At 39.3% G+C, this 12827-nt stretch overlaps 1 protein-coding gene across 1 annotated transcript in view; it reads right to left on the bottom strand.

The window, feature by feature from the left end:
* Positions 1–12827, bottom strand: part of ABCA12 (ATP binding cassette subfamily A member 12) — a 180220-nt gene that overhangs the window by 52180 nt on the left and 115213 nt on the right. Inside the window, exon 24 of the mRNA XM_060106255.1 lies at positions 11544–11658. Coding sequence (XP_059962238.1) covers positions 11544–11658 — 115 coding nt within the window. The remainder of the gene's footprint in view (positions 1–11543; positions 11659–12827) is intronic.

Here is a 12827-nt window from a genome sequence, read left to right as displayed (position 1 = left end):
ATTTTGAAATTTTCAAGGCTCAAGATCAGATTTCTATTCCCAAGAGTTGGTAAAAGTTGGAGACTGATCATTGCTTTTTTTTTTTTTTTGTGGTACGTGGGCCTCTCACTGTTGTGGCCTCTCCCGTTGCAGAGCACAGGCTCCAGACGTGCAGGCTCAGTGGCCATGGCTCACGGGCCCAGCCGCTCCGCGGCATGTGGGATCTTCCTGGACCGGGGCACAAACCCGCGTCCCCTGCATCAGCAGGCAGACTCTCAACCACTGCACCACCAGGAAAGCCCCTGATCATTGCTTTTTATCAAAACAGATCAGGTTAGGTGCTTCCAAAAGTGTTTGCTACTTAACATTCTAGATCAAACTTCAGTGTTAACCTTCAGGATTTTATGCCATGAGAAGAACAGCTGTTATTCATAAAGAGAAAAGGCAATGAGACCATGTAACTCATCCATACATTATTCAGATTCACTGCCAACTTCGAGATAATCAACAAGACCAAACTTGCTAATGGAAGGTCACCCACAGAGAATGGCTGGCGTTAGTGTCTCCTCAGGGTGACAGACTCAGGTGTTGGCTTTGTAATCAGAGTCACTTTTCTCAAGCCCCCCAAACCTGCTGGAGCAATTCATCAATATCTGATAACGTGTTACTCAGGAAAACCCCTCTGCACAGTGGTCAAAGTCTGTTCCAGTTCTTGGCAGAAAATAATGACAAGAAAGAGATTCTGTCAGATTGTGGATAAATGTGTCACATTCAAGAGAAGCTTATGCACAGGGATTGACATTAATGTTGTCAGGAAAAGAAATCATAAATATACATATATTTACTTGACAGCAATGTCTTCATTCAATTCAACAAGAATGTCAAGCACTGTTTGATAAGAAATAATAACATTTTCTACCTCAAATTTTATATCCTATTATAGATATTTATGTTATTGTTTTTAGTTAAGATATAAAGGATATTGTGATCATTACTTGGATTATTCCAAATTCTCACTAGTAGGATGGATAGTGTGTACTAAGAAGACATAAAAAAGAATAAACTAGGCAGAAGGGGAGAGGCAGCATGACCAAAGGAGGGCCTCTGGGGTGTGGAGTTCTGGAGTTTGGAGGAAAACATATCCCCTTTCTCACAGAGCTGAGGTTGAGGAACAGTTGCCTGGCTGCATAGAGTGTAAAAGAGAACCTGGGTGGGAAGGTCTCCATGCCACTTACTGTGAAAAAAGTAGAGGCATAAAGAAGCTAAATAATTAGTCAAAAATGAAACAGCCAGGAGACCTTCATGATGGCAGAAGAGTAAGACGTGGAGATCACCTTCCTCCCGACAAATACATCAGAAATACATCTACAGGTGGAACAACTCCTACAGAACACCTACTGAACGCTGGCAGAAGACCTCAGACCTCCCAAAAGGCAAGAAACTCCCCACATACCAGAGTAGGGCAAAAGAAAAAAGAAAAAACAGAGACAAAAGAATAGGGACGGGACCTGCACCAGTGGGAGGGAGCTGTGAAGGAGGAAAGGTTTACACACACTAGGAAACCCCTTCACGGGCGGAGACTGCAGGTGGCGGAGGGGGAAAGCTTCGGAGCCGCGGAGGAGAGCACAGCCACAGGGGTGCGGAGGGCAAAGCGGTGAGATTCCCGCACAAAGGATCGGTGCCGACCGGAACACACCAGCCAGAGAGGCCTGTCTGCTCACCCGCCAAGGCAGACGGGGGCTGGGAGCTGAGGCTCCGGCTTCAGAGGTCAGATCCCAGGGAGAGGACTGGTGTTGGCTGCATGAACACAGCCTGAAGGGGGCTACTGCACCACAGCTAGCTGGGAAGGAGTCCAGGAAAAAGTATGGAACTGCCTAAGAGGCAAGAGACCATTGTTTCAGGGTGCACAAGGGAAGGGGATTCAGAGCACCGCCTAAACAAGCTCCAGAGACAGGCACAAGCCGTGGCTACCAGCATGACACCAGAGACGGGCATGAGACGCTAAGGCTGCTGCTGCAGCCACCAAGAAGCCTGTGTGCGAGCACAGGTCACTATCCACACCTCCCTCCCGGGAGCCTGTGCAGCCTGCCACTGACACGGTCCCGTGATCCAGGGACAACTTCCCCAGGAAAACACAAGGTGCACCTCAGGCTGTCGCAACATCATGCCGGCCTCGGCCACCACAGACTTGTCCCATGTTCCGTACCCCTCCCTCCCCCCGGCCTGAGTGAGCCAGAGCCCCCTAATCAGCTGCTCCTTTAACAACGTCCTGTCTGGGCAGAAAAAGACGCCCTCAGGCGACCTACATGCAGATACGGGGCCAAATCCAACGCTGAAGCCAAGGAGCCTTGTGAACAAAGAAGAGAAAGGGAAATCTCTCCCAGCAGCTTCAGGAGCAGCGGATTAAATCTCCACAATCAACTTGATGTACCGTGTATCTGTGGAATACCTGAATAGACAACGAATCAGCCCAAAATTGAGGTGGTGGACTTCGGAGCAACGATATATATATTTATTTCCTTTTTCTCTTTTTGTGAGTGTGTATGTGTATGCTTCTGTGTGTGATGTTGTCTGTATAGTTTTCTTTTACCATTTGTCCTAGGGTTCCATTTGTCTGTTTTTTTTATTTGTTTGTTTGCTTGTTTTGTTTTTGTTTTTAGTATAGTTTTTAGCACTTGTTATCATTGGTGGATTTGTTTTTTGGTTTGGGTGCTCTCTTCTTTCTTTTTTTAAATTACTTTTTAATTTCTTTTATTTTTAATAATTATTTTTGATTTTAATAACTTTATTTCTCTCTCTCTCTCTCTCTCTCTCTCTCTCCCTCCCTCCCTCTCTCTCTTTCTTTCTTTCTTTCTTTTTTTTCTCTCTTTTCTTCTGAGCCATGTGGCTGACACCACCTCAGTGCTCCAGCTGAGTGTCAGGCCTGAGCCTCTGAGGTGAGAGAGCCAAGTTCAGGACATTCGTCCACCAGAGACCTCAAGCTCCATGTAATATCAAACGGTGAAAGCTCTCCCAGAGATCTCCATCTCACCGCTAAGATCCAGTTCCGGTCAACAACGAGCAAACTACAGTGCTGGACACCTATGACAAACAACTAGCAAGACAGGAACACAGCCCCACACATTAGCAGGGAGGCTGCCTAAAATCATAAAAAGGTCACAGACACACCAAAACACACTAACAGACGCAGACCTGCCCATGAGAAAGACAAGATCTAGCCTCATCCACCATCACTAGTTCCCTCCACCAGGAAGCCTACACAACCCACTGAACCAACCTTAACCACTGGGGGAAGACACCAAAAACAACGGGAACTACGAACCTGCAACCTGAGAAAAGGAGACTGCAAACACAGTAAGTTAAGCAAAATGAGAAGACAGAGAAACACACAGCAGATGAAGGAGCAAGGTAAAAACCCACCAGACCAAACAAATGAAGAGGAAATAGGCAGTCTACCTGAAAAACAATTCAGAATAATGAGAGTAAAGATGACCCAAAATCTTGGAAATAGAATGGAGAAAATACAAGAAATGTTTAATGAGCATTTAGAAGAACTAAAGAGCAAACAAACAATGATGAACAACAAAATAAATGATATTGAAAATTCTCTAGAAGGAATCAATGCAGAATAACTGAGGCAGAAGAAAAGATAAGTGACCTGGAAGATAAAAGAGCGGAAATAACTGCTGCAGAGCAGAATAAAGAAAAAAGAATGAAAAGAACAGAGGACAGTCTCAGAGACCTCTGGGACAACATTAAATGCACCAACATTCGAATTATAGGGGTCCCAGAAGAAGAGAAAAAGAAAGGGACTGAGAAAATAATTGAAGAGATTATAGTTGAAAACTTAATCTAATATGTGAAAGGAAATAGTCAATCAAGTCCAGGAAGTGCAGAGAGTCCCACACAGGACAAATCCAAGGAGAAACAGGCCAAGACACATATTAATCAAACTATCAAAAGTTAAATACAGGGCTTCCCTGGTGGCACAGTGGTAGAGAGCCCGCCTGCTGATGCAGGGGACGCGGGTTTGTGCCCCGGTCCGGGAGGATCCCACATGCTGTGGAGCAGCTGGGCCTGTGAGCCATGGCCGCTGAGCCTGCGTGTCTGGAGCCTGTGCTCCGCAATGGGAGAGGTCACAACAGTGAGAGGCCTGCGCACCGCAAAAAAAAAAAAAAAAGTTAAATGCAAAGAAAAAATATTAAAAGCAGCAAGGGAAAAGTGACAAATAACATACAAGGGAATCCCCATAAGGTTAACAGCTGATCTTTCAGCAGAAACCCTGCAAGCCAGAAGGGAGTGGCAGGACATATTTAAAGTGATGAAAGGGAAAAACGTACAACCAAGATTACAGTACCCAGCAGGGATATCATTCAGATTCAATGGAGAAACTAAAACCTTTACAGACAACCAAAAGCTAAGAGAATTCAGCACCACCAAACCACCTTTACAACAAATGCTAAAGGAACTTCTCTAGGCAAGATACACAAGAGAAGAAAAGGACCTACAACAACAAACCAAAAACAATTAAGAAAATGGTAATAGGAACATACATATCAACAATTACATTAAATGTAAATGCATTAAAGGCTCCAACCAAAAGACATAGACTGGATGAATGGATACAAAAACAAGACCCATATATATGCTGCCTACGACAGACCCACTTCAGACCTAGGGACACATACAGACTGAAAGTGAGGGGATGGAAAAAGGTATTCCATGCAAATGGAAATCAAAAGAAAGATGGAGTAGCAATTCTCATATCAGACAAAAGAGACTTTAAAACAAAGACTATTACAAGAGACAAAGAAGCACACTACATAATGATCAAGGGATCAATCCAAGAAGAAGATATAACAATTGTAAATATTTATGCACCCAACATAGGAGCACCTCAATACGTAAGGCAAATGCTAACAACCATAAGAGGGGAAATCGGCAGTAACACAATAATAGTGGGGGATTTTAACACCCCACTTTCACCAATGGTCAGATCATCCAAAATGAAAATAAATAAGGAAACACAAGCTTTAAATGATACATTAAAAATGATTGAATTAATTGATATTTATAGGACATTCCAGCCAAAAACAACAGAATACACTTTCTTTTCAAGTGCTCATGGAACATTCTCCAGTATAGATCATATCTTGAGTCACAAATCAAGCCTTGGTAAATTGAAGAAAACTGAAATCATATCAAGTATCTTTTCCGACCACAAAAGTATGAGACTAGATATCAATTACAAAAAATAACCTGTAAAAAGTACAAACACATGGAGGCTAAACAATACACTACTTAATAACCAAAAGATGACTGAAGAAATCCAAGTGGAAATCAAAAAATTCATAGAAACAAATGACAATGAACACACGACAGCCAAAACCTATGGGATGCAGCAAAAGCAGTTCTAAGAGGGAAGTTTATAGCAGTACAATCCTACCTCAAGAAACAAGAAACATCTCAAATAAACAACCTAACCTTACACTTAAAGCAATTAGAGAAAGAAGAACAAAAATCCTCCAAAGTTAGCAGAAGGAAAGAAATCATAAAGCTAAGATCAGAAATAAATGAAAAATAAATGAAGGGAACAATAGCAAAGATGAATAAAACTAAAAGCTGGTTCTTTGAGAAGATAAACAAAATTGATAAACCTTTAGCCAGACTCATTAAGAAGGGAGAACACTCAAATCAACAGAATTAGAAATGAAAAAGGAGAAGTAACAACTGACACTGCAGAAATACAAAGGATCATGAGGGATTACTACAAGCAACTCTATGCCAATAAAATGGACAACCTGGAAGAAATGGAGAAATTCTTAGAAAAGCAGAACCTTCCGAGACTGAACCAGGAAGAAATAGAAAATATAAACACACCAATCACAAGCACTGAAATTGAGACTGTGATTAATAACCTTCCAACAACCAAAGCCCAGGACCAAATGGCTTCACAGGAGAATTCTATCAAACATTTAGAGAAGAGCTAACACCTATCCTTCTCAAACTCTTCCAAAATATAGCAGAGGGAGGAACACTCCCAAACTCATTCTACGAGGCCACCATCACCCTGATACCAAAACCAGACAAAGATGTCACAAAGAAAGAAAACTACAGGCCAATATCACTGATGAACATAGATGCAAAAATCCTCAACAAAATACTAGCAAACAGAATCCAACAGCACATTAAAAGGATCATACACCATGATCAAGTGGGGTTTATCCCAGGAATGCAAGGATTCTTCAATATACACAAATCAATCAATGTGACACACCATATTTACAAACTGAAGAATAAAAACCATATGATCATCTCAGTAGATGCAGAAAAAGCTTTTGACAAAATTCAACACCCATTTATGATAAAAACCCTCCAGAAAGTAGGCATAGAGAGAATTTACCTAAACATAATAAAGGCCATATATGACAAACCCACAGCCAACATCATCCTCAATGGTGAAAAACTGAAACCATTTCAAGTAAGATCAGGAACAAGACAAGGTTGCCCACTCTCACCACTAGTATTGACCATAGTTTTGGAAGTTTTAGCCACAGCAATCAGAGAAGAAACAGAAATAAAAGGAATCCAAATCAGAAAAGAATAAGTAAAGCTGTCACTGTTTGAAGATGATATGATACTATACATAGAGAATCCTAAAGACGCCACCAGAAAACTACTAGAGCTAATCAATGAATTTGGTAAAGTTGCAGGATACAAAATTAATGCACAGAAATCTCTTGCATACCTATACACTAATGATGAAAAATCTGAAAGAGAAATTAAGGAAACACTCGAATTTACCACTGCAACAGAAAGAATAAAATACCTAGGAATAAACCTACCTAAGGAGACAAAAGACCTGTATGCAGAAAACTATAAGACAGTGATGAAAGAAATTAAAAATGATACAAACAGATGGAGAGATATACCATGTGCCTGGACTGGAAGAATCAACATTGTGAAAATGACTATACTACGCAAAGCAACCTACAGATTCAATGCAATCCCTGTCTAACTACAGTGGCATTTTTCACAGAACTAGAACAAAAAATTTCACAATTTGTATGGAAATACAAAAGACCCTGTATTGATTGCTCAAGCAATCTTGAAAAGGAAAAATGGAGCTGGAGGAATCAGGCTTCCTGACTTCAGACTATACTACAAAGCTACAGTCATCAGACAGTATGGTACTGGCACAAAAACAGAATTACAGATCAGTGGAACAAGATAGAAAGCCCAGAGATAAACTTATGCATATAGGTCACCTTATCTTTGGGGCATAATGAATCTTAAAAGCTTTTGCACAGCAAAGGAAACCATAAACAAGACGAAAAGACAGTGCCCAGAATGGGAGAAAATATTTGCAAATGAAGCAACTGACAAAGGATTAATCTCCAAAATTTACAAGCAGCTCATGCAGCTCAATATCAAAAAAACAAACAACCCAATCCAAAAATGGGCAGAAGACCTAAATAGACATTTCTCCAAAGAAGATATACAGATTGCCAACAAATACATGAAAGGATGCTCAACATCATTAATTATTAGAGAAATGCAAATCAAAACTACAATGAGGTATCACCTCACACCTGTCAGAATGGCCATGATCAAAAAATCTACAAAAAATAAATGCTGGAGAGGGTGTGGAGAAAAGGGAACCTTCTTGCACTGTTAGTGGGAATGTAAATTGGTACAGCCACGGTGGAGAACAGTATGGAGGTTCCTTAAAAAACTAAAAATAGAACTACCATATGACCCAGGAATCCCACAAATGGGCATATACACTGAGAAAACCATAATTCAAAAAGAGTCATGTACCACAATGTTCACTGCAGCTCTATTTAAAATAGCCAGGATATGGAAGCAACCTAAGTGTCCATCGACACATGAATGGATAAAGAAGATGTGGCATATATATACAATGGAACATCACTCAGCCATGAAAAGAAATGAAATTGAGTTATTTGTAGTGAGTTGGATGGACCCAGAGTCTGTCATACAGAGTGAAGTAAGTCAGAAAGAGAAAAAGAAATACCGTATGCTAACACATATATATGGAATCTTAAAAAAATAAAAATGGTTATGAAGAATGTAGGGGAAGGACAAGAATCAAGATGCAGACGTAGAGAATGGACTTGAGGACATGGTGGGGGGAAGGTTAAGCTGGGACGAAGTGAGAGAGTGGCATGGACTTATATATATTATCAAATGTAAAATAGATAGCTAGTGGGAAGCAGCTGCATCGCACGGGGAGATCAGCTCAGTGCCTTGTGACCACCTAGAGGGGTGGATAGGGATGGTGGGAGGGAGACGCAAGAGGTAGGGGATATGGGGATATATGTATACATACAGCTGATTCACTTTGTTATACAGCAGAAACTAACACAACATTGTAAAGCAATTATACTCCAATAAAGATGTTAAAAAAAAGAATAAATTAGCATTCAAAAAAAAGAAGACATAAAAAATTGCCTCAAGTGAAGCACCACAGGACTACAGACTCTTGCATAAGTTTTGGTAATCTGTCTGCTGACCACAGATATTTTAGGTTACCTGTCTGAACTGAGAGAGAGGACAACTCCAAAATTTTGTCTCCAAAGCAATATAAACCATCAAGTCCCCATAAATGACTTATATTAGAGCAAAGAGATGAAACTAACCATGAAACTGAGAACATAATGTGAAAAACAACTCTTTGGTGTGATATAAAATCAGCTTTTGTACAGATTTAATATTTTAATTTTAAAAAGCAAGGAATGCAGAATAAAACTCAATTGCAAGACATTTTGAAATAGCTTTTTTTTAAACTACAGGCTTAATTTTATCAATAAACTTATTGGGCTTAGTATTTTGCTAAATTTCTTTAACAAGTTAAAGGAGTTTACTAGAATCATACCATAACAAGTTCAAAGGTGAATGGCTTCACTGAATTAGCAACTGACCTGGTTTCTCTGCCTAGCTGTGACAACAATTACAGAAGAAAAAATGTTTTGTTTGTTTGTTTACTTTTTTATTCAATTGGGAAAAGGAAGAAGAGAATGGGCAGCTTTAGATCTTAGTAAATATTAAAATGATAATATTAAAAAGTGCTCTTGAGTCGCTGGTAACCTAAGAGTTTATCCACCATCATCTTCAAGAGTCGTTAGGAGTCTAGGCTACTAAAATAAAATTCTGAGAGAGAAGGTAGCTATGACATGGAAAAGAATTGGTCAGAAGTCTAGACACTTGAGTTTTAGACCCAGATCTACCATTATCTAGCCCATAGTTTTCATCAAGTCACCTCTCACTTTCTGGGCTCAGCTTTTTCATCTTTAAAAAGGAGGAGGTTAGTTTAGAACTGTTGGCAGAGGAGGGAGGCTGAGCAGGGGCATTAGAAATATTCTACTCATTCCACACCAGCTTCCATCAACTCATCTCATGAATAGACCATATGCCTTTAAATTTAGGGCACTGCTAATTTTAAGATGTGTCATTATTTTACATGCCACCAATAAAGAAAAATCACTGCCAAATAAATTATGACACCCTATCAAATACATCTCAATTTCAGAGGCTTTAAAATGTGAAAAAAAATCATTCTTAGAATTGATAAAAAATGAATAATTGAATACCTCTTCTGTTCTGGCAGTGAGAAAGTACATTCTGGAAATATAATGCTGAATGAAGTCTAGATGACAAGACTCAGAGAGTTTAAGGGACTGGGACCAAGTGAATATGAACTGGAAGACTCAAAGCCTTATTTTCTGCTTCCAAGTTCAGTGATCTTCCACTATGTAACTTTGACCCCCAAGACCAGCTAGTTAAATTTTGAAAGTAGATGCCTGCAAAATGAAGACACAAAGCTACCAAACAGAAACTGGTTCATTGCTAAAAATTCTTTCATGTCTTCTATTGAGAAAAACTCTTTATTGTGCTTTGATGTTTTTTGATGACATCCATAGATGCATTCAGAGAGTACTATTTATTTATTTATTTATTTTTGGGCCACGCCATGCAGCATGTAGAATCTTAGTTCCCCGACCAGGGATTGAACCCACTCCCCCCTGCATTGGAAGTGCAGAGCCCTAACCACTGGACCACCAGGGAATCCCCCAGAGAGTACTATTTTCAAACCAAAATAATACAGAATGCATGTATTTTACATATACGTATATAATATATACATAATAGACATATCACAACACATATATACACACACATGCTTATATTTACTTATATTTTTAAGGTAGATTACTTATTGTGCTGTAGAAAAGAACTCAGTTTCTATCACAGTTTTCTATTTCAAAGTTTTCCTTTAATTTGTAAAGATTCACTTCTGAGTACCAGGAACCTGACAGAGAAATATAAGGTAGGAGCTTGCAACCAAAGTTATGGTCCAGGGCATGGATTCGAGTTTCTAAATTGGGGTTAAGAAAACATTGTACACAGTCCTGGAAACAATGGGGCTCAAACCAGTTGATGAGACTTCTACCAAATTATAACTGAAATATAAAAATTCAGCTGAAGATCACCCAGAATTCAAATAGGAAAGGTAAAAAGTGTGGGTTCAAACTCTAGGACAGCCCTGGAAGTCTGATGTTGAGCTGACAAAAACATAAAGCAGTAATTTGTACTTTGTAAGGAGAAATAATCAATTGCCTAAAAGCACTGGCAAAGTAAGTCTGAAAAGTACAATTGGGCTAACAGGTTACTCTAACCTCATTGTTTCAGATTGTCAGTCAGGCCTGCAATAATTATTGCCCCTCAGTTTTGAAATGTTTCCGCTATCTTGTCACTTCACGAGTGAATGTAAAGAATGGGCTCATTAAAGGATTAGCTGATAAAATTATTTCTACTCTAATACAATAAAAAATCACACAATGCTTTTTCATAAATTCTAAAAAGAAGTGAGATATTTTGGATTTGGGGATAATGATGAAGAATATGCTCAAGAAGAGATCATGCTTTACATCCCAGGTCCTGTCTTTCATCGTCATATTATTAACCTAATCAGTAGCATAACATGAAATTCTTAGTCTCTGTAAATCACAAGTCAGTGAAAGAGAACTGAAGGAGACAAGGTATACTGGAAAGAGAATTTGCTTCTTGAGAGCTGAAACAAGCCATATGTCTCTGTCCACGTCCAAATCTGTATCTATCTATATCTATATCTATGTCTATATCTATATAAGTATATCTTCATTTGGACTCATTCAGTTACTATGCCAACAATTTTCCTGCCTTAATAGTTATTATTGTTATTTAAAATTCTTTTGTTAAATCCTAAGTCTTACAGGTAACTTCTTGGGCAAAAATTACTGTTAGGATCATAAATCGTACTCAGATTTTATTCAGAATTATTCAGATTTCGTTTTTCAGAAGTATTTATAAAATAACTCCTACGCAACTTTTTGAGAAGACAAAATATTGCCGTACCAGCTGCCTTAATGTTTCATAATATATTTTTCCATCTAATTCACCAGGTATGGGTCAGGCTTTCTGAGTTTGCATAGGCATGATGAAAATCATGGTAATTAATTATATCCATGTACAACTTATTTAATAAGAGATTCTCAACATACCTCATGAAGTCGGAGGTCTTTCTCATAAACAAGTTTTTTTACAAATGCAGCTATAAATATAACCCAGGCAACCATGAGCACGATTGGAAGGGAATAAGAGACACTGGTTAGGAAGCTGTAAGGAAAAACAAAAACAAAAAAACAAAAATTCAGTGACCAAAATGAATGTCACACTTGCAGATTTTAATATATAAAGAACACACTCCCTCCTACATTGAATTTATACTCCTGTTCTGAAATTGAGACTAATTATTATGACTCTTTCATTTATGAAGTGTGAAGCTGACTTAACAGTAAGTGCATGATTTTCTTGCCATACTGCTGCAAGAGTAAAACAGTTCTGGATTGTTAGATAAAATTGCTAAATTGTTTAAAGGGTGTTTGTGTATGTCCTGTTCAGGAAAATAATTATTATACAGATATAATTACAAGGCTCTAAGCCCTTCTGTCTAAACTAAATTCTTATCTAAAAGGCAGATTTAAAATTAGATGATGATTGGTTTACCTAGCTAAAAGATATATCTTCTCAAATTACTGTATTTATCTACTCTTTGGAAGCTCATAGTTATTATTAAACCAAATTTCCCAAAATGAAATAGAATGAAACTCAAAATCATTTGATTTAAAATGCAAAGAACTTGGATTCCTCAAAATAATGCTCTAGGGGATGTTTCATAAATAGTATAGAAATGTTTTTTCTGGTAACTAGAGGGTTGCTGGAAGACTTCATTGGGCCCTAAATATATTCCTGAATGGCTGGCCCATAGTACCTGAATGTTCAAATGCAGTGTTTCTGAAAGTTGAGCATGCATCGAAATCACCTGAAGGGCTTTTTTTTTTTTTTTTTTTTTTTTTTTTTTTTGCGGTATGCGGGCCTCTCACTGTTGTGGCCTCCCCCGTTGCGGAGCACAGGCTCCGGACGCGCAGGCTCCGGACGCGCAGGCTCAGCGGCCATGGCTCACGGGCCCAGCCGCTCCGCGGCATATGGGATCCTCCCAGACCGGGGCACGAACCCGTATCCCCTGCATCGGCAGGCGGACTCTCAACCACTTGCGCCACCAGGGAGGCCCTGAAGGGCTTTTTAAAACAGATTCTGGTCGCCACCCATGAGCTTCTGATTTATTATATCTGAGATGGGGTTTGGAATTTGCATTTTAAACAATTTCCCAGGTGATGCTGATGCCGCTGGTCTGGAGACCACACTCTAAGAACCATGATTCTGACATTAGCTGCCAACTATGGGCTAAGGCAAAGGAGTAGTTTTCAATGAGAGAATCTCTAAAT

The sequence above is a fragment of the Mesoplodon densirostris genome, chromosome 8 (genome assembly GCF_025265405.1).
Source record: "Mesoplodon densirostris isolate mMesDen1 chromosome 8, mMesDen1 primary haplotype, whole genome shotgun sequence".
Lineage (NCBI taxonomy): Eukaryota > Metazoa > Chordata > Mammalia > Artiodactyla > Ziphiidae > Mesoplodon > Mesoplodon densirostris.
The sequence above is the reverse complement of the archived record's forward strand: the minus strand, read 5'-3'. Positions and strand labels throughout refer to the sequence as shown.